We start from the raw sequence: 21,496 nt of genomic DNA on the forward strand, positions 1-21,496 counted from the left end.
CATTTTCAGTGGTCGTCGTCCAGCCTTTGTCGCTCGCCATCCACCTAAAGTTCACGCGACCGTCGGACTTCCTTCTTGATTCCGGCAATTTCTGGCACCAATGGAACTCCCTAACACCACCATCAGATTCGTCGGAACCTATACATCAAAAGCCCCATGATTCCAAACTTCGATTGGCCGTCGATCGTCGCTATCGCCACCACTCACCAGTCTCTTCGCGTGACAGGGGTGTTTTTACAGATTTCAAACCTTAAGGGAGTATTATAGGGGTATTTTTGATGAATTTCAAACATTTAGGGACTAAAATATAATTTTACAGGATACGGTCCAACCGACTGATCTAATCGGTCAAACCGAAAATCGGACCCTTGAACGGGTCATAGTCAGATCCAATTTTCGGAACATTGATGAATGGCATCTTCTAAATTGGTTAGACTAGAGAAGCAGCTCATAGAAAGAGCATGATGCTCGACAACTTCCGGCATTCTAGAGAGAGCATCTGCTGCCTTATTCTGTGGCCCAGGTTTGTACTAAATTGTAAAATCTAACCTTAATAACTTGATAATCCATTTTTGCTGATTCTCGCTCAACAGTTTTTGGTCAGTTAAGAAGTGAAGACTTCGCTGATCTGTCCGTATAACAAAACGTCGTCCCAAAAGATAATGGCGCCATTTTTGCACAGCCATAACTATAGCCATTAATTCACGTTCATAAACTGATTTAAGTTTGAAATTTAGAGACAAACCTTTGCTGAGAAAGGCAATAGGTCGCCCCTCATGCATCAATACAGCCCCTAAGTCATTCCCTAAAGCATCAGTCTCTATGATAAATTCTTAAGTGAAATTAGGCATTCAGAGGATTGGAACACTCGTCATGAGTCTTTTTAATTCTTCAAAAGCACATTGAGCTACTGTACTCCCCACAAACGAATCTTTCTTTAATAGAGCAGTGAGTGAGAGGGCTATCTCTCCATAATCTCGAACAAATCGTTAATAATATCCCATCAAACCAAGAGGGCCTCTGAGTGCCCTGATGTCCCTTGGTTCTGATCATTTAGTAATGCTCTCTATCTTTGAGGGGTCAACCGCTACTCCTTTTGCTGAGACCACATGCCCCAAATACTCTAACTGTTGCTACCCGAAATGGCATTTCTTCTTAGTGACCACCAACTGATTATCTAATAGTGTCTTTAAGATAATGCTTAGATACCTTGTATGCTCGCCCATCTGCTTACTATAAATCAGTATGTCGTCGAAGAAAACTAACAAAAACTTCCTTAAATACGGCTTGAAGAGATCATTCATTACTGTTTGAAAGGTGGTTGATGCATTAGTTAGGCTGAAGGGCATAACCAGAAATTCATAGTGCCCTTCATGTGTTCAGAAAGCTGTTTTGTTGTGTCCTCTGGTTTAACTCTGATTTGATGATAGCCTGACTTCAAATCAAGCTTAGAAAACACTGTTGCCCCTTCTAACTCATCAAATAACTCGTCGATAGCTGGAATCAGGAATTTGTCTAGAACTATCACCTTGTTAACTGCCCTATAATCCACAAAGAATCTCCAGCCTCCATCCTTCTTCTTGACTAATAAAATAGGACTTGAGAATGGACTTATGCTCGGCTTTATAATCCTAGAGGCCAACATTTCCTTGACAATACGCTCTATCTCATTTTTCTGATAGTAAGGGTACATATACAATCTAAGGTTTGGTGGTTGAGTTCTTGGAACTAATTGAATGGTGTGGTCTCTCGATCTGGCAGGTGATAATCCTGGAAGTGGATTAAAAACTTGACTAAATTGCTCCAACACATCCAACAATCGATCATCAATATCCCCATTTCCATCACATTGTGTCCGAATCTGTCCAAACTCTACCAAACAACCATGCCCTTCGCGTTGCAATGCCTTAATCATAGCTTTGAGAGACACCATGGTTTTGTTGAGTGATGGATCCCCACACAAACTAACTGTCTGATCTCCCAATTTAAACCTCATTGTTTGCTTTCTCCAATTAGTGACTGTCTCACCTAAAGTCTCCAGCCATGCAATTCCCAGAACAGCATCAACACTACTCATGTCAAATGGAAAGAAGTTTTGAACGATGGTAACACCTTGTAACTCCATACAAACATCTCTACACTCTCCTTCACACCTCACACTATATCCATCACCCACTTTAACCCCAAAAGATTGAGTTCCTACTACCGATATCCCCAACCTTTTAACCACCTCAGAACTGATAAAATTGTGGGAAGCCCCATTATCAATCAATACAATCAACTCCTTACCTTTGATTCTTCCTTTAAGCTTCATTGTCTTTGAACCATTGATCCCCACCACCGAACTAAGAGAGAGTTCGACATTTTCTTGTTGTTGCTCGATTTCAGGTTCAACTGTTTCTCCACCATCAATCGATTCTGGTTCACCTTCCTCTTCATCAATTAAGATGATTTGGAACTGTTTTTCACCACACTTGTGTCCAGGAAAGAACTTACCATCGTATCTAAAACAAAGGCTCTTCTCTCTTTTCTTTTGGATTTCTGCGTCTGTCATCCGTCTGAATGGGAACTCTTTTCGTTGAAAAGGTGGTTGCTCAAAGGGTCGAAAAGAGGATGGTGGTTGGTCGCGAGGAAAGTAATTGGTCGACAAACTCTATATTGAGGATTCGTGTGTTCGTCGATTGTAATTGGAAACAGGGGTCGATTTTAGGAATTCTGGTGAATTTGGGAATTTTGAGTTGTCATTGGGTCGAGCCAGATTTCTGGATCCATGGGTGTTGAAACCGTATGAAAGCCCAGGTCCATTCATGCGGGTAAACTTAGTTGCTCCTAATCAGCCTTCCTCTAAGGCCTGATTTCTCTCCTCTATTCTTTGGGCCACTTCAATTATTTGAATTAAAGAGTTGGGTTGGGCTAAACGAACTTCAGCTCTAATCTCAACTTTTAGCCCATTAACAAAATCAGCCTGTAATACCTCTTCCTTCTCCTCAACCAAAAGTGCAGCCACCGCTTTAAACTGCCGACGAAATTCAACCACTAAACCAGTCTGTCTCATCGCCATTAAGGACTCATAAGGATTATGCTCTTGTGATCCACTAAACCTCTAGAGTAGTGCAAGTTTAAGCATGGCCCATGAACTTGCTGAAGTTCTGGATTCAGTCCACTGGAACTAGTTGATGGCCTCACCTTCCATACAAACGGCCGTCGCTATCAGTTTCCCTTCCTCAGATATTTTGTTAAGGTTGAAGTAATGCTCCACTCTAAAAATCCATCCTTAAGGGTCCTCGCTGGAAAATATTGGCATTTCCAATTTTTGTCCTCCCATTTCAATGCGATTTTGGTTACTGTCACCAAACCCGCTAGCTCCATTAGGATTTTCTACTTTGTGAGAGCGAACATTTCCCGATGAGCGCATCTCCGTTCTGCTAGCTTCTTCTTCGTCCTTTCTTCGCACCTAGGATTGTATCTCTATCAAACATTCTCGGATAGTACCCATTTCAACCCCTAACTTTGTAACTTATTTCTCAACATTATCCATTCTAGAATCCATTCTCATCACAACCATTACCCAGAAACCAGTGCTCTGATACCACTTGATAGAACATTAACCTGTAATTCACCAAATAGCACAAGAAAAATCTATCCAATACCAATTCACAATCAATAATCACAATCAAGAAAAGGAAATAACTCTTTATATTGATGTTAAAATAGAACAGTAGATCCAAAGATCATGTTCTATCATCTACACAGTGAACAAGCAACAAATAGGAACAATTCTAAGTACAGCAAAGAAAAATAAATATAAGACTGAACTTCGAGGGTCAGTCACCTCCCCTTCCAAACCTCAACCTTCTTTTCTAAATATCCTCAATTCCTTCTCTCCCTCACTTTTATTCCCTGACACCTTTTTGCTCCTAACCGAATTCTTCTTCCATCCAATCTCATTAAGCCACCTGTCCTCCCAAAAACAAGTCCTAACCTCATGCATAACAAATATTCCTCTACTTCTCACCTCTACCTTTCCTATTGTAGACCGGCCTCCCAAGTTGCTCATCAGCCACAAACCTAAATTTGGTATGAAGCTTAATTTCAAAACATTAAAAGAAGTTTTCTTCACGTAATTTAATGTCTATTATTCATAAATTCATGTATAATTGTTCACATTATTTTTTCCAATATTTCAAAAGTAATGCATGATGATAAAGTGAATTTACTGTTTCTATCACTCATCAAGTAAAAAGATTTCAATCTATTACCTCTACAAGGTAATAATGGTAAAGGGTCACAAAAATCACACTGAGGGATTGCTGCCATCTAATGTCAGAAGAACTTTGTATAATTGTGGACGTCGATCACGAAATACTCCCCAACTACATCTCTTGGATTTAATTTTATCAAGATCAAATTGTGCTACAAGAATTGCTTCCTCTTTATCATCAGCAGTGGCAACAATTTCTCCAGTTGGTCCTGTCACCAAAGTAAAATATATAACAGATTCACAACATGCACTAGTTTATCATGTATGACTGAATAGCAAGCTAATAGAAGAACTAAGTACCTGCTATAAAGGAATTCCCATAGAATGTAATTTTACTATTACCATGCTCAGTCTCAATTATTTCTGTCCCAATGCGATTTGAAGCCACTAGAGGTACCTGAATCAGTCAAGTCTAGGTCAATCTCCTTTGCAAATATTGTCATTTTCCAAAACAAACTCATATACTTAGAGGCACGACAGGCATTGACATCTAACCACTGAAATATTGGCAACTGGAGTCCATACAAGGAAGGAACATGATAAGATAGACAAATGCAAGGACCGAGGATAATCCTGTGGGAATGGTACAGGCACAATAAATAATAAAAATATATCCATATTTTTATTAAATCGTGAACACCATTAAACGGATAAGAGTTGGCAAGTATTCATATGAGATGGGACTACATATTATCAAATTTCTACTCTTCAGTAAGGCTCACAATCGTAGGATAAAGATGGCAAGCTAACCTGGAATAAACTAGATCAATTTCACTACTAAACCAATGTTGCCGGCCAAGTAGTCTACATAACTTACCACATTAGCCCCAGCATGCCCTTGCATCACTCGTTTCCAGTGATCACAAGAATCAAGCCCATCATCTTGAGGTTCAGAACCGATAGCAGTAGGGTAAAACAATATCTCAGCACCTTGCAGAACCATGGCTCGGGCTGCCTCCGGAAACCACTGATCCCAGCATATTGCTAGCATAAAAAGGAAGTAGTTATTAGCTTTTGTCTAACTTCACTTCTCATTGAATAAGATGAAACAAAACAATAGTGACCATAAAGAAAACATCAAATTTGCAAAAGACACTTGTTTGATACACCATCCTTTGGGTTTACCCAATCTTAGTTCATTCATAGTCTACCTTAGATCATTTGCTAATCAAAAACCACCCTTGAACCCTAATGCTGTCCAAGTATGTTAACATGACATGGGCAATCTTGTAAATGCGCATGGAGGATTTTATTTTAAACCCTATATGAACTTCACTAACCCAACTGTTTTTCCTCTTCTATCTTCGACCACTGCCTCAAAGATGACCACCAACATAAACTTAGAATCCCATAACCATTTGCATTAAAACCCATACAAAAAAAACCCACTGCATAAAATAGATAAAGTTACAAAGCTTGTCTGGCAGTTCCTGTATTTGACAGATTTGGTTCTAGTGGTTTATGTTTGTTATAGTTATAAATCCTTTTTGTTAATGGTTTCTTGTTCCAGTATATTTTCCTTCTCTTTTCCTGAGTTTACTTTGAATTGATTCCCGTTAACTCTCTTTTGGGAATATAGTTCTGTAAAGGCCGATCAAAACTGCCTATATGGCAAGAACACTGGTTTCTGAAGCTAATATATGTCTACTTGTATAAAACTCCTGTTTTCTGATGAATGTTGGTTAAAGATCGGCAGTCATCAAGTTTGGCTCCATTAAATTGAAGTCAAGGTTTACAATAAACCTTATGAAAGGTAACTTGAAATGCACCTGTCTCACTATATATGACTAACTTCTCCAGTATACCATGGAATTCCCTTCTTACTAATAGCTATACCCAACCTGTTGGGCAAGGGAAATGATGAAACCATATGATGGCTAAGGCTAACCTAATGTTCATGCCAGCCAGACAATCTTCTAAAATTTCACAAATGCAGAGACATTTAATTAAAGTGGTGCAAGAGAATTAGATGTTTATATTTCAAGCTTGATTGTGGTTATTGATTGTAACAAAAAAAAAAAAAAAAACACATATGAGCATTTCTAGCATTTACAAGCTTAATTGCCGTAGTAATCATGATGAAAATTTGGGGGGACATAAGTAATTTAAACATAATATCCTTAAATTATTCATCACTCTGCAAAATTAGCGTAAGTGAAGGAAAAATGATATTTTCACAAATATTTCTACCTCTAAAGTAAAGAATTGGAAAGCATAAGGGCTCACGTGGTTTTTTATTAAAACTATCATAATTCCCATCTGAGTGATTATTAGCAAAAGTTTCGGTGTAGTTTATGAAATCTTTCCCTTTTTTTCTTTTGTTGATGATAGGAATCATTCATCTACTTAAAATTTACAAGCATGTCCCAACAAAATTTAAAATATTAATAAAATACAAAATCTAATAAATATACTGAAATTCAATAAAAATGCTTACCCACTCCAATTTTTGCGAATTTAGTTTGGAAAACCTGTTCATCAATACCACTAGTAAGTAAACTTGTTAAGGCAACTGACCACGTGAAAACTACAGAAGAGCATCAAGCTTATGATGAAATTATGCTAAGTACCAACCTTAAACCCAGTGTCCCCAGGATTAAAGTAGAACTTTTCCTGATACCCTGAAAAGGTAGGGAAAGTACCCCAGATTTTAAAATCACAAAAAAGACAAATCATAGCAGATTCAAGCAACAAAGCATCCCTTTTAGATACCTGGTCCATCTGGGATATGGGACTTCCTATAAAGTCCAAGATCGGTTCCATCAGCATCGATAATAGCAATTGAATTGTAATGGGCAGTGTTTGCCTCTTCAAAGAAGCTAACTGGTATCACTACGCCCAACTCTTTTGCAAGCTTCTGCATTCTGGACAATGACAATGTACACATATTTTAAAGAATTTTAACTGAATTGAGTCTGAAGCAGATGAAGTTCCACTTAAAAGATGTTTAATTACACTAGTGGCTGATTAATAGCCACTGTCTTAATTGGCAAGAGTTTGAAGGATCCAGCCAAACAAGCTAAATTATTTACCTGAGAATTGTAGGGTGTCCCTTATAAGGCTTAGCTCGCTGAAAGAAATCTTCCCTTTGTGCTTGACAGAAATAATAACCCTCAAAGAGTTCCTAAAGACAAACATAGGAAGAACAGCATGTAAGCTTAAGCAATATCTCGATAAAAGGTTTTGGAAATTAGAGTCACAAGAAAAAGTCATGTGCATCATCTCCTCAAGTTTACGACAAAAAACCAACAGATGCTACCATCAATTACAATACTGAAGCATAAATTCAAACCTAATAGAATAAAGGATTCCTCCCTTTATCATCGATGCTCAATAAATCTAATTACTATTGATGATCCAGGTTCTTTAATATTATTTTTTTTTTTTTGGTGAAAAATGACTCTTCCACCATCTATTGAAGGCAGAAAAAAGATCCGAAACCAGCTCAGCAGCCGAAATTAGATCTCCATCAATCACGTTGCAACTATATGAAATTACGAATGTTGACATCATTTCTAAAAATTGCATTTTTTGCATTGAAACATCCATTGCAATCCCTTCCACATTTCAGTGGACCAAATGTTAATGATAAACTTTCTGAAAATCGTATGTATTGGATGAGATGCTTACTTGCAATCTTGACTGACAAACAGCATAAATATACTTGTCCCCTCAACAATATAAATAGGCTCTGGTATCTTCCTCTCAGAAGAAAATAAGGTATTGCAATGAAGCAAGGGCGTGCCAACTTCAACCTTGCAGTTAGTAAATTTATGTGGCTACATAGAAACTTTGAAAAGCTAGAGGGAAAATTTCCTTAAGTTTAATAGCTTCAAGTATCGCCAGGGAAAACAGGAATATAGGTGGCACTTTTTACAGTATTAAAACTTTCTATGTAGCACCGTGACATTACCACCAGTAATCCCCTCAGATTAATTTCCACAATAGGAACAAAGCCATCCAAAAAATGGTGCTTCATCTTTTCACCAATTCCACACATTCTCCCAACATCCCTTCCAAGATGGTCTTCCTACCACAGCTTGCTCCATTGAGATGATATCAAAAAGCACTATATAGGGCTGATTAGTTAGTCCAAACTGTAAGTCTGTTAGAAGTCCATTACAACATCCATAATGCACTGACTTCTTTTAGATCCACCCAAGAACAAGGAATGCCACCAAAGGCCAACCATAGATAAATAATCACTTTGAATGCCCACAAGAACTGATTAGCAGTCCACACAAAATTCACAGCAGCCCCTATAGCTGTTTTTAAAAATTTTCATTTTTTGGTTGGGAAAAAATTCAACAATTACGAAATAATTGAGTTTTCTCCACCCATCTTGACTTTTATCACCAGTATCTCTTTCTTTTTTAAATTACCTAACCTTGTTTGAAGACAACATTGCTCCAGAAATTTTCAATAAACATAAAAAATAAATAAAAATTTAGCAAGCAAAAGAACCTATCCAAAAACTCTCAAGTTGAGACCTATATGGCACGACTGTTCAAAGATGAAGGATAAATATATCAAATAGTTTAAACTCTCTACACCAACTCAAGGTAATGTATTCACAAGTAAGCCTCCTTTTACTTCTAAAATCTAGAATTTAGCAAATAAATGAGTTGTTTTTTAGTTACAGGACAGAATAATGAGTTAATAAGTGTGTAAGAAATCAGAAAAGCAAATAAATTAAAACATGATGCAAATTCAAAGATACCTCCAGTGTGCGTGCGTCCATGAAATGGAGCCTAAAGGCAAAGGAAGCAATATATATACTCTGATATGAACAATACATGATTAAAATAAAGAGCAGTTACCTGAATAAGGATGATGTTTGCACCCTTTGCATGAGCAGCTCTAACCAACCTGCAGAGATGGAAGGTTAATCCGAATACTAAGTGCAATAGTACAAAATAAATAAATAATAATAATAAAAGAGGCCAGATAAGTCATGCTTAATCATTTCCAGGAATGAATTTCACCTAAAAGAAACGTGAGTGCTTGGGTGATATTTGAAGACAAACTTAAACTTTTTCAGAGAATTAATCAAATGAAACCCACCTTGAGGCAAGTAGCAGGCAATCATAGAACAGCGGAAATTTAAGAAAATAATGAAAGCATCCTACGAAAGTATCATATTTGAGTTAGAAAAGCGAAAGAAAGGAAAAGGACCTTTCAGCAGTGGCAACATTAGTGGAGACATCATCGGTGCAAGCAAACTGCAGAGCTGAAACCACCACTTCACCTCTCCTTCCATTCTCCATTTCTACTTTCTTGACGAGAATTCAAAACTCAGATGTGAAGAAGTGGTGGTTGTTGACCTTTTTCCCCAACTCACCGTCAATGTGGTTCTTGTCTGTAGATTTTATTTTCTGGGACAAAAACAACTTTGGGATTTTTGTGGATTTTGGTGTAGGTTACCATCACGGGAAGGGTTTTAAAAATTTTACCACTCCAATTATCATCCCAATTTTATCACATAAAAAAGGAAAAAAAAATAGCCCTCTCTTCAGATTATGTATATTAATCCGTTTAAGGTATATTATAATTTTGATTTAAACTAAAAAATAAAAAGTTCATCTTAAACGTTTAGTAGTGATGCTGGTAACTTTATTCCATTGGTTTACAAGGTCATAATTAATTAGTGAAGTGAATAAATAATGTTATATAATAATTTGTATATATGAATTTATATACTGTGTTTAAAATAAATGGCTTGCTATCCCACCACAAAACTAAATGCAATTTGATTATGTTGTAACTATAAAATGCAATGGAACTTGGAGGATGCTCAGTTCTTATAAAGCTAAAACAAAAACCCATTTTCTGGAACACCATTGCCAGACTCAGGATATAAGCAAATTGAAGAAAACTATAATCTGTCGAAATAAGCAGAGAATAACAAACAAAATGGAGACAATACATGAAGTAGTTTGATTTATTCTAATTACTACATGAATTCAGTGAGATGTGATAGTCATGGGAGCTATCGTCCATTGTTCTCATATTCATCACATGCATGTCATTCTCAGTCCTGAACTTCCTCTTCCTTCTTCCCGCGTGATTTGAGATACCATCCCAGAGCACCAAGACCAGTTACAGTACCTGCCACAACTGCATAGTTTCTGTATTTGTCAGTTGATACTTTCTCGGTTGATGCTCCAGCAGTTGGGGCCGAGCCACTTGGTTTGGCATCACCTCCACCCCCTGAGGTAGTAGCTGGTTTCTCTTCTGGCTTGGGTCCCTGAAATTATGATTCATAAAGCATAGGTTTTGGCTATTACCATTCTACCACAAGCTCATAAAATTTCCGAGAAAAAAATATATATATATATTAATTGGCAAAGCAGTCCAACATGTTTTCTAGATTGATCTTACAGACAGAGGAAGCTCAGAATTACTAAACACCTCAACGACGACATGATCTGGACTGTTGTGCACAGGGAATTTTACATAGATTTTACCAAAATAAGTTTCCAAATGAGGAGCCTAATCCAATCTATCTACCGAATTAAAGAGTTAAACATGGACAAAGACACTCCTAAAAGCTCTAGAGAGTAAAGAGCTTCGATAAACATGGCAAATACACTTGTTTGTGCATCAAGATTCTACAAAAAAATTTCTCTTTTCTATAAAAACCCTAAACTAATGTTACAAAAAGCGCTCAAGCAGTCATAACATCTATCTTGATGAAGCTTGCAACCAAAAGCTTTTACTGAGTGCTCAAACACTAGAACATTCTAAAAATTGGCATATAACCTATTGAGCCCTCAAAATAGACCATTAAATGCAAAAACTGGATCATACCTTTTGTGCCAGCTTCTCCAATTTCGCTTGTTCAGTTTTCTGCAATATTACAAATATTTATGAAACAGCGTCCAAAAGAATCACCGCAATATATACAAGCAAATATTTCAAACTATAATACATATTCTTGTCACTCACAAAAATATTGATAAAGCAAGCACATGTTGTCTTAAAGAATCAACTATAAAAGTCTAACTCAGGATAAAAGTATAATAACACTGTCTCATCCACATACATAATTTTCATGTTTTGTGGTTCCTGCATACCAATACTAGTATCTACTATTAAGGATTATTCAGTGAATTTGAGCAAGTCGCCATTCTAACACAATAGAACACCATAAAGTAGGAAAAATATACATGTACGTGTTTATTGATTTTATTTTTTATTTTTTGATAAGAAACATAGAGCACAACTTATTACAGCAGGTATCTTGATAAGCCGATGCCAAGACCCTGAGTTACAGTGAATTCCAGGTAAAACTTAAGTTTGCACCCATGTATTTACCTACTTACAGGATGCCCAGTTAAAAAGGGAGAAAGAATCATCACTTTGATACAACAGTATGTGATGAGACCAACAACACATTAGTGTATGGGAGGAAAAAAAAAAAAGGTGTAAAAAAGGGGATGAGGGACTAATTGTCAGGCTGTATGCGTGAGGTGTGGGTGGTACGAGGTTTATGAGAGAGTGACAAGTGGCAAGTGTTGATTGATGGGGAGCTGAATTCGGTTATAGTAAGAGAGTACGAAGAATAAAAGAGAATGGGAAGGATCTATCTGGATCATTGGTAAATTGTAAAAAGGGAAAGGGGTTGGAGAGGTGCTGGCCCTCGAAGTCCAGCGGGTTTCTTTATTTGTATGCAAATTCATCTTAATGTATTGGTTTATGTTTATCTTCTGTTATGCTTAATTTTAGTTGTTGATGAACTGTTATTAGAGTAGTGATGTCACAAAATTGTTATTCAACATAGATATTGAGGTTATTCAGTATTGCTTGTGTTTTTCAATTGTCTTGAAGTGGTTGAACTGTTCTGGTGTGACTGGAATTTCTGGGTTATTGACTATTGGAGTCTCAGAGTGATCTCAGTGGTTGTTTGTGAGTGATCTTTTGCTGGAGAAACATGGGGTTTCTATCAGAATGACACTGAATGCAATGTCCTCTCTAAATGTGCTTACACACAGACACAAAATGCAATGTCCTCTGTAAATGTGCATACACACAGACACACACACAGAAAGCTTAAGTGTATACATCAAAGATAATATGTACATTACCTTGATGTAAACATTTTCTGCAGCTTTTTCCTCCTCACTAAGAACTTTGCCACCACTAGACAATCTTCGGGAAACATGTCTTGCAAAATTCCTTGTTGCCATGATAGCTAATTATGTAGTCCCTGTAAGTAGAACAATGAACAATGAGCTTCCAAAACAACCGTAAAACTTGATCAACCAATGAAATTAGTCCAAAACTCTAAAAGACAGAATGTAGTTTTGTAACTACAGAAGGAAAAGAAAGAAAAAAAAACTCCCCAGATTATATCTGGCTCATTTCATATACTTGCTGACTGCCAAATTGGCGGCTTATCAACCCTGTCCAAATTCTAAAAAGCAGAATGTAGCTTTGTAACGACACAAGGGAAAGAGAAAAACATTTCTCCAATTCAAACAGCTGGCTCATTTCACAAACTTGTCAACTGAAAACTTGGTGGCAATCAACAAGAATATTACACCTTGCTAAAATAAAACATCGTTTATTTCTTTAAAGCTCAAAATAAACCAGCCTCCAAAAGCAACCCATAACATCAATTCATCAGCTGTCCTATAACAACAGAAGGGAATGCAGCTTCTGATGGCCATGAATATATAATTCTAGCTAAACCATGAAATCATTTTTGCACTCATGTATGCTATGTATCTGTACAAACCTACAATATATCAGTCTGCCAATGAGTTCATTGATAAAGCAAACAAATAAAAAAACAACAACAATAATAATACTAATAATGAGATGAATCCTTCACAGGTCAACCCCAATTCCTAATTTCCAAATTGAATGTCTCTAAAATTATACACATGAAAAACAGTTGAATAACTACCTTCACATTGTATTGGTATTTCCAGAGATAACAAAATTTCAAAATATGTTTAAATAGCTTCTCCAATAGCTATTCTAATGACCTGACCGATATTGTATAATAAAAAAGACTATGCTATATCACAAATTCACAATAATCGAATCACATTATATTTGGAGAAATTACATCCAAGCTTATCAAAACTTCAACCAGACGGAGCATTATGAAATTGGGTTAGCTAAATGAGCTACTACATCCAAATAACTAAACCCTAACCCAGCTAATGCTAATGTAAATATCTAAAATCGACCCACAAATAAGAAAAAGCATTAGCAGGATTTTCAATAAATGAAATGATAAACAAATCCATCAATTACATAATAATCATTGTATTAAAAAATTGAAAAATACATAAAAGGAGAACAGAAGAGACTGGAAGCGAAATATAACCCCGATTAACCACTATCAAAAAATCAAGAGTCGGCGACTGGAAAAATTTTCAAGAACATAAAATCTAACAATTTTTAAACGAAAAGAAATTGAGAAAAGAAATAGAAGTAAATTTAATTTTTAAGGTTTAAAGAAATTGAAATGGCTTACTTCGGCAAATGAAGCGGTCCACAGAGCGATGTAGGAATGAAATGGTGAGATTTTTTTGCTTAGTTTCCTAGTTGTAATTGTATAGGGTTTGATGGGGGTTTTAAAGCGGACCCAATCGATATGATTTACGGGAAAGAAGATGCTCACCGACTGATTCAAGAAAGAAATCGTTAGGATAAGTCAATTTTTAATATTAATCTTAAGTTTGTAAAAATTTATATAACAAAAAATTGGAGTAATTATAATGGGATTGAATAAAATCTGCCTTTAAATTATAAAAAGCTTAATTAATTTGACATCTAAACTCTAATTAGTTTTTAATTTTAAATATTTTAAGATAAGTGAATATTGATATTGATATTTAATTTTTTAAAATAAAAAGAAAATCGTAAAGCCACTAAAGTTAGCTTGTGATGATATAGGATGCATGAATATTAAACGTGTCAAATGCATACACATTTAAGATAAGTGAATATTGATATTCATACACATTTAAGAATATATCATTATTACATCAAATGCATGATACATGACAGTTGCAATTGCATAATATGCGTGAAAGTTCACATTTGTCCCTACTGCATGAATATTAAACATGTAGCAGATTCATAGAAATTAGGAAATTATAATTAAGATTCTTAAATATGTTTCTTGGTTTTGCTTTGTTTTTCAGATTCTTGAGATTGCATTTAAGAATGAAACGGTTGGCTTGAGTAATAGTATTATTGAGGAGGGTTTTCTGTCTCTTACTTAGAACTGTTTTGTATTGTTGGAACTATTGACATAGTTATGTAAATTATGTTTAAATGGAGGGTCAATATTCAGAATAATATTGAACAAGAAATTAAATTTTTTGTTTTCATTTTGCATATTGTTCATTTCATTTGGGTAGAGATTGCAAATCAAGTAATAGTCAAGAGGAGATGGTTTTCTTTTGATTATGGTAGAATTACTAAAAAAATAGTATTAGGGTAATATAAGGCAATAGATATAGGTATAGTATTTGCAGATCGTACAAGCAGTTGAGTAACCCAAACAACAAAAAAAAAAAAAAAAAAAAAAAAAAACTCAACGGGTAGAAACAGAAAAACTAGTTAACAAGGCTATTTTTCTGACAAAAAGTAACGATAAGGAAATAAGAAGGTTGTTGGCTTAATCAATAAAATATCATTTCAACAACTTTCATTTGTGCCACTAAAAAACACAATTGAACAATTTTAATTAGCACAAAAACAAAAATGGTTTCCTCCATCAAAATAACAAGCATGAAGATCAAAATTTATGGGGAAAAAATAGACTCGTCAGCATAACGGTTTCCTAACGTAAAAGATGGAAACAACCTATCTATCCATGACAAAGTGAGAATATGGTTTTCTTCCTCTAGGTATTGGTGGCTCTTGTGTAAATCTGCTGGCTAGCATGAGCTGATATCATCCGGATAGAACCTCTTGCCATCAAATCATTAATTGCACTACGTGCCAATGACCCATTGATCTGATAATGGAGAAAAAATAACAAACAAACATCATGCCAACTCTTAATGAATTGTCTAACTCCATAATTAGTCAAAAATGCATATGCACTCAAGTGGATATTAGTATTGATCAAGGACTAACATTGCACCTCAAAATTTCTTAAACAAAATAGGTGTAATTTAATCAGAAAATACAGAACACAAAAATAGCATAGCATATAAAAAAGAAATTGCCCTCAGATCTCATAGCTTAGAATAGATCATACATGGTATACACTAGTGGCACTAATCAGAACCTTTACACACCACCAAAGAGGTACACACTAACATACACAGAGAGACACACACACACACACACATATAGTATAAGAGAGAGAGAGAGAGAGAGAGAGAGAGAGAGAGAGAGTGGTGGCATGTAAAGATTATGAATACGAAACACAACCATTCAATACTGTTGATTTGTCCATCATTGGGCAAAATAGTGATGCTTGATACAGAATATAATCAACCAACAGAAAAAATAAAATAAAATCAACAACAATACATAAATGAAGGGTAAGAAAAAATAAAATGGTACAGTTCTATAAAGATGCAATAGTAAGAAAAAATAAAATAGTACAGTTCTATAAAGATGCAATAGTCATATCGCATTTAACATATATAGCAATGGAGCGCAGATCCAATTTTGGGCCCATGCCCTCAAAGCTAGAATGACATTTTCATAAGCCAATAACCAAATTTATGGGTTGCATATCAAGCATGTGGGGCCAATTTTTGGACATATGCAACTGAAACATCGCTAGATATATGTTTTCACCATAAGCAAAATCATGGTATCAAATTGAAAGAACAAAAAAGTAAACCAGTCTAGAAGCACACTCATTTTGTAGGGAAACCACAGTTGAACAGAAACCAAATATGGGAATTCAATTACACACCACTTATTCCATTTCCCTTCCATCATTCTTTTCCCCTCCCATTTCCTTTTCCACCAACCAAAATTATAGCCTTTCACAATGCCAATAGTTAAAACACATGATGTTAAGGCATAAAAAACATTCTCCTATATCAGCATTAACTTTATTTATGTTATTCGATATAGAACCTTCTGTAATAACAATAAATCTTTGGATAAGATGTAATAAGCTAGACATTTGAGAAAATCAAGGCTAATTGAAAATATATAATAATATTCCAGATAGCTTCACATAAAGTTGCAAACTATTAATTTACTATGCAATATTTAATGTTCTAAATCTAACAAGTGAAACAATCACCAAAAATAAATCAAGTCTAAAATTATATAAGCTAAGTGCGTACTCTCAGTCTGTCAGATAGGATTGAAGGAGTAACAAGCTTGTACTTGGGAACCTCCGAAAGAAGCTTGTCATACGTTGCCTGGTCAAATAAAACCATGTTGTTCACCTTCTCCTTTTGCTTTCCCTTGCTCCATTTCTGCAATCCATCAAGCAGAATAAATTGTCCACCCATATTCATATAACATAACATATTCATGAACATGACTACTAACCTGAAAACTACAAACTGAACTCAATAAATCAAAATCCATAGACTAATTTACCTTCTTCTTCTGCTTCCCTCCACCAGACTTCGCAGGCTTTGAGGATGGTGGTGGGGCCTTATCCTTCTTCGGCGCCTGCCACGATAATATGAACACAATTTTTTTTCATTTCAAGAAAAAAATGACATGCTAACACTTAAGAAATTAAATCAAATCCACTCAAAAACATCAGCTTCAGCTTTCTCATTTTCCCTTTCAAAAATAAAAATTAAGTTACAAGTTCATGTTGAGAAAAGAAATAAATATTGAAAACAGTAAATATCTCAGACATAAATCATAGTCACCTGGGGGCACTAAGAAAAACCTATAAGCAATTAATTACACTGAGCTAATCTAGTTACAGTAGCTAACAAATCTAAAAGCAATATCAGATAATTATCTCATTTTCTCTGTTTAATTACTAAGAAAAGACATGAAAAAAGAAAATAGAAATTATTTGGTCACTTAGAAAAATTTTGGATGAGATGAAGTACTAAACAATGGAGTAAACATTAGTTAATAGATACCAAATCTACTAAACAGGATCATATTTTTCTCATTTTATTTGCGTGAGATTTTTTCAGAGATCAAACAGAAGGCGAAGGACTTGAAGATGGATTACCATTATGCTTGGTGTAGTCGCAGGAGAAGTCTGGAGTGAAGAAGGAGATGCGGCAGCACAGAAGAAAATAGTGGAGAAAAGCAAAATATAGGGTTTGGCGTGCTAGGGTTTTGACTTATTTTGACTAACGTGCGCATGTAGTGCTGTGCACTTCCATAATTAGAGTGTTTACTGTTTAGACATGTATTGATAATATTTTCTCTCCTTTTTCAAAATTTTGGTACTAAGGTTAATGACGTTAATCCCGTAGATATGATAAAAAGACAAAAATTCGAAACTTTTTGAAATAATATATGGTGCGTTTGGCTTATTGTTTTTATTCATATTTCCAATCCTATTCTTCAAATGTTGTTTGGCACGTTATTCTCAAAATATTAGTATATTTTTAAATTATTTTAGGCCCCATAAGTTTATTAATCTCACTAAATACCCCCCATAAAAAAGTTTAAAAACTAACAGAAACACCCCCACCCACAATACTTGCCAGATTCCGGTAACCACCACCGGTGGTAGCTGGAATCTGTCACAACAGTCACAAGACCACCGGAAATGACCGGTAATGGTCAGATCTGGCCGTCAGCGATTACCAAAAAAATGGTCAGCGTTAACTGTCAACGACGGCCAAATCTTGGCCATCGTTGACAGACAACGATGGCCATATCTTTGGTCGTCGCTGACTACCAAAGTTGGCCTTTTCCAGCCATCAAAGGCCACATCCGGCCTTAGATCTGGCATTTTCTGATAAGATCCGTGGTGGATATGGCCGGAAAAGGCCATATCGATCGAATACCCACCAGATCCGACTGGACTTTGTGGTTATCCAATTTTTCGGCCAGATTCCGGCGGTGGTGGCCGGAATCTGGTGGGTGTTAGGGGTGTTTTTGTCATTTTATAATATTTTAATATATTGGGGTGTTTATTAAATTAGCAAACCTTTGGGGCCTTTTTCATAAATTTTTAAATTTTATCTCGTAATGCTCCCCTATTCAACTATCCAATACTATCTCCAAAATCCTACCCAAAATAATAAACCAAACGCACCCATAATTCTTCTGCTCTTAAGTTTTAATGTTAAAATAAACGGTAAAAAAATAATTTAATAATATTTACAAACTCATAAGTTTGTGAATTTTAAGGATTCACTTATTCATTTAATAGTATATTAACGGAATAAATTTTTTTGTAATTTTATCATATCTTGGAGGTCTATTTAACCTTTTTTAAATAACTTTTTATTTTATATATATAAAATATGTATAGAATATTTACTTATATTGAAAATTGATACGTATATTATGATGAACTATTTTAGTTATAATTAATATATGTTATACTGTTTTGGTATACATGTGATTTATTTTTTGTTTATAATTTTTCCCAATAGTTAAATACAACAGCTTTTGAATTATTATAAACAAAAAATAAATCACATGCTTTATATATCTTTTAGGTTTTGATCTTTTTTTTTTTTTTTTTTTTGGGATAGGTTGTATTTGACTATTGTGAAAAGATTTCACTCTAAATATATGGCTTATTTATACATTGCAACCAGAATTTCATCATCTATATAAAATATAGAATTGTATTAAGATCATAAGAACACTGTTACAAATTTAATTATAAATTATATTTGTCCATAATAACTAATCAATTTTTTTTGTATATCAGTATTATTTAATAACTAATCAAATACATGTCAATTTTCATATAACTAATCAAATATATAATCAATTTTCATATATAATTAAACCTATAATAATATATACACAATTGTAACTAAATATTAAACTTTTATTTTGTACAATAGAAATAGAATCAAGATAACAATAAACGTGACTTTATTTACTAGAACCATCAACATATTTTTCACCTTTATTTATAAAAAAAAAAAGCTCTTGATTGACATAAAATTTAATAATAATCTTTGGCAAGATAACAATATTCACTACAAAACTAATTACAAAGTTGTCATGGTTTTCATTTTGAATAATACTACACATACAACATTCTCATACAACATTTCTCATATAAAATTATGCTATAAAAGATGATTGGATGAAAGTTTAATTTTAATTTAAAATCAGCTAATCATATTTTACTACATAATGTTGTAGGAGAAATGTTGTGTATGTAGTATTACTCTTTCATTTTTTAGACCTTCAAGGCTTTTGTTTTAAAGGTTTATTCACTTCATTATTTATTATAAAAATAAATTTACATTTTAGTCCCTTTTTTATTTTCAATTTTTGTTCTCCACCCTCAAGTATCAAATGGACCAATTACATTACCTATATACGGTAATAGTCGCATACAATATACAAAAAAAGTTTCATTATAATTGTAGATGCTAAAATCTACGGTTATAGAAGTAAGGTCTGATCTCGTAAGGTTGAGGCCATTGACAATCCGATGCACTTGCACACAAAGCAAACAAGCATGAAGCTTATGTAGACACCAGTGTGATGTCTACCGTAGGCACTCTGACGCTCAAGTCAATAAGGCTGAACGAGAAATTTAGCAAGGGTAAGGGAAGAAAGGGTTACCAGAGGTTAAGTCGAAGAATAGAACCACATCGTAGGTGTATAGCTCTTAGGAGTAAAAGCTTGGGTGCAAGTAGGTGGTATTGAGATTGAATGCCTAAACAGAGGAGTGACCCCTATTTATATAATAGTTGTAGGATCTTCATATCCTGATACGACTCTGAATCCATAAGGGAAGAGGTCTAGTGAATAGGAAAGATCCTGGTTCACTTGACTTATTAGTAATAAGAGTCCTAATTTACCTAAGATACAGAATCTTGTGCAAATTAGGATAGAACCAAACAGGAAGAGTCCTACTTTTCTTAGTTTGGAAGGCCCGGCCTTAGGTGGGCTGTTGGTGTCTCCCATTTTGGAGGAAGGCTGGATTTGGGGCACATGTCTTGGCCCACATCACGAGTTCTGATGTTGACCCAACCGAAATAGGATCATAACCTTGGGTTGTTGTAGTGGAACATGCATGTCTGGGTCTAATATGGTCCCAACTAATTGTTTACCCCCATAGTTAGCCCCCCATTCTCTAAGCTAAAAAGTATTTAGCTTGGAGAGTAACTGGTTCAAAGGGAGGTTAACCAAGCTGAAAGGCGGTCTACCAGGACGAGCAAGTGTTCCCTTGACTGAGTGAAGATGACTCGTCTTGGTGAAAGATGTAAAGTGCCTCTGCTGGTTATACCTTCACATTCTTGGGTAGTTGAGTCCACTCAACTAATCGAGTCAAGTGCTAGGATGCGAGGCGCAATCCTTGTAATTGTGTCCACTCGGTTGATCAAACCAAGTGCTAAGATGCGAGGCACATCCTTGTAGTTGTGTCCACTCCGCTGACTAAGTCGAGTGATAGGGTGCGATGAGCGACCCTTTCTAGAATTCAGTCGACCAGTTAAGCTGAATGTCCGTGTGGTCTGCACTTTGAAAGGCAGATCTTGTCTGCTTCTTGAACTGGGAATCAAGTCGGTTTGCTCGGGTGAGTCGAGCTCTATGTGAGTGCAATTAGGTGGCGATGGGAGAGCGGGGCACGTGTACTGTAGGGTTATGTGGACTTTGAGCTCGAAACAAGAGATTGGGATCCCCAAGGTGGTCTTATCGTATGGCATGTGTATGATTAGGATCTCCTCTTTCTTTCAAGCAGGAAATTGAAGAGTCGTAGCCAATTGGCTATTGTCGTGTGTTATTCTATTAGGTTGGGTGATTAAAAGGGGGAAACCTTGAGGCGACTGTTCATCTTCGTCTTCTCTTTGTTCTCTTTTTCTCTCAAAGTTTTCTTTGGTCGCCGTTGAAGTCTTGTTTAGGATTTCAACAAATTTTCACGGTAAAATCCCTTCTTCGTCATAGAAATTGATTCTCTTTTCTTTGCTTCTGCTTTCCTTTCTTTTTTGGAGTAGTTTTGACAAGTTTGGACAAGAATGGTTTGGTATTTTTTGATTTCCTCGGTTTTGCCTAAAGTTTCTAGAAGTTTGAGTGAGCATTCTTGGATTTAGCTAGACCTCGGGGTTAGTAAAGTGTTTTTTTTTTTTTTTTTTTTAAGGGGGATTTTGGTTAACGTTTTAGGAATTT

The 21,496-nt window shown here is 35.4% G+C and overlaps 3 protein-coding genes across 3 annotated transcripts; all 3 read right to left on the reverse strand.

Moving 5' to 3' along the window:
- Nucleotides 1–3,815: 3,815 nt before the first annotated feature.
- LOC116124467 (N-carbamoylputrescine amidase-like) lies at nucleotides 3,816–9,721 on the reverse strand. Its single transcript, XM_031410205.1, has 9 exons — nucleotides 9,437–9,721; nucleotides 9,082–9,130; nucleotides 7,294–7,385; nucleotides 6,974–7,125; nucleotides 6,836–6,882; nucleotides 6,699–6,732; nucleotides 5,079–5,245; nucleotides 4,562–4,658; nucleotides 3,816–4,470 (listed from the first exon to the last, which is right to left on the reverse strand). The coding sequence occupies exons 1-9, from the start codon at nucleotides 9,526–9,528 to the stop codon at nucleotides 4,295–4,297; spliced, it is 906 nt and encodes a 301-aa protein (XP_031266065.1). The 5' UTR covers nucleotides 9,529–9,721; the 3' UTR covers nucleotides 3,816–4,294.
- Nucleotides 9,722–10,044: 323 nt separating this feature from the next.
- Nucleotides 10,045–13,974, reverse strand: LOC116124374 (uncharacterized protein At2g27730, mitochondrial-like). Its single transcript, XM_031410095.1, has 4 exons — nucleotides 13,752–13,974; nucleotides 12,349–12,470; nucleotides 11,072–11,110; nucleotides 10,045–10,508 (listed from the first exon to the last, which is right to left on the reverse strand). The coding sequence occupies exons 2-4, from the start codon at nucleotides 12,448–12,450 to the stop codon at nucleotides 10,293–10,295; spliced, it is 357 nt and encodes a 118-aa protein (XP_031265955.1). The 5' UTR covers nucleotides 12,451–12,470; nucleotides 13,752–13,974; the 3' UTR covers nucleotides 10,045–10,292.
- Nucleotides 13,975–14,935: 961 nt separating this feature from the next.
- LOC116124474 (40S ribosomal protein S25-like) lies at nucleotides 14,936–17,563 on the reverse strand. The gene is made up of 4 exons (XM_031410212.1): nucleotides 17,409–17,563; nucleotides 16,808–16,882; nucleotides 16,546–16,680; nucleotides 14,936–15,245 (listed from the first exon to the last, which is right to left on the reverse strand). Exons 1-4 carry the CDS (start codon nucleotides 17,409–17,411, stop codon nucleotides 15,132–15,134), a joined length of 327 nt encoding a protein of 108 aa, XP_031266072.1. The 5' UTR covers nucleotides 17,412–17,563; the 3' UTR covers nucleotides 14,936–15,131.
- Between the last annotated feature and the right edge of the window lie 3,933 nt (nucleotides 17,564–21,496).

Source organism: Pistacia vera, unplaced genomic scaffold (genome assembly GCF_008641045.1).
Source record: "Pistacia vera cultivar Batoury unplaced genomic scaffold, PisVer_v2 Contig152, whole genome shotgun sequence".
NCBI classification, from domain to species: domain Eukaryota; kingdom Viridiplantae; phylum Streptophyta; class Magnoliopsida; order Sapindales; family Anacardiaceae; genus Pistacia; species Pistacia vera.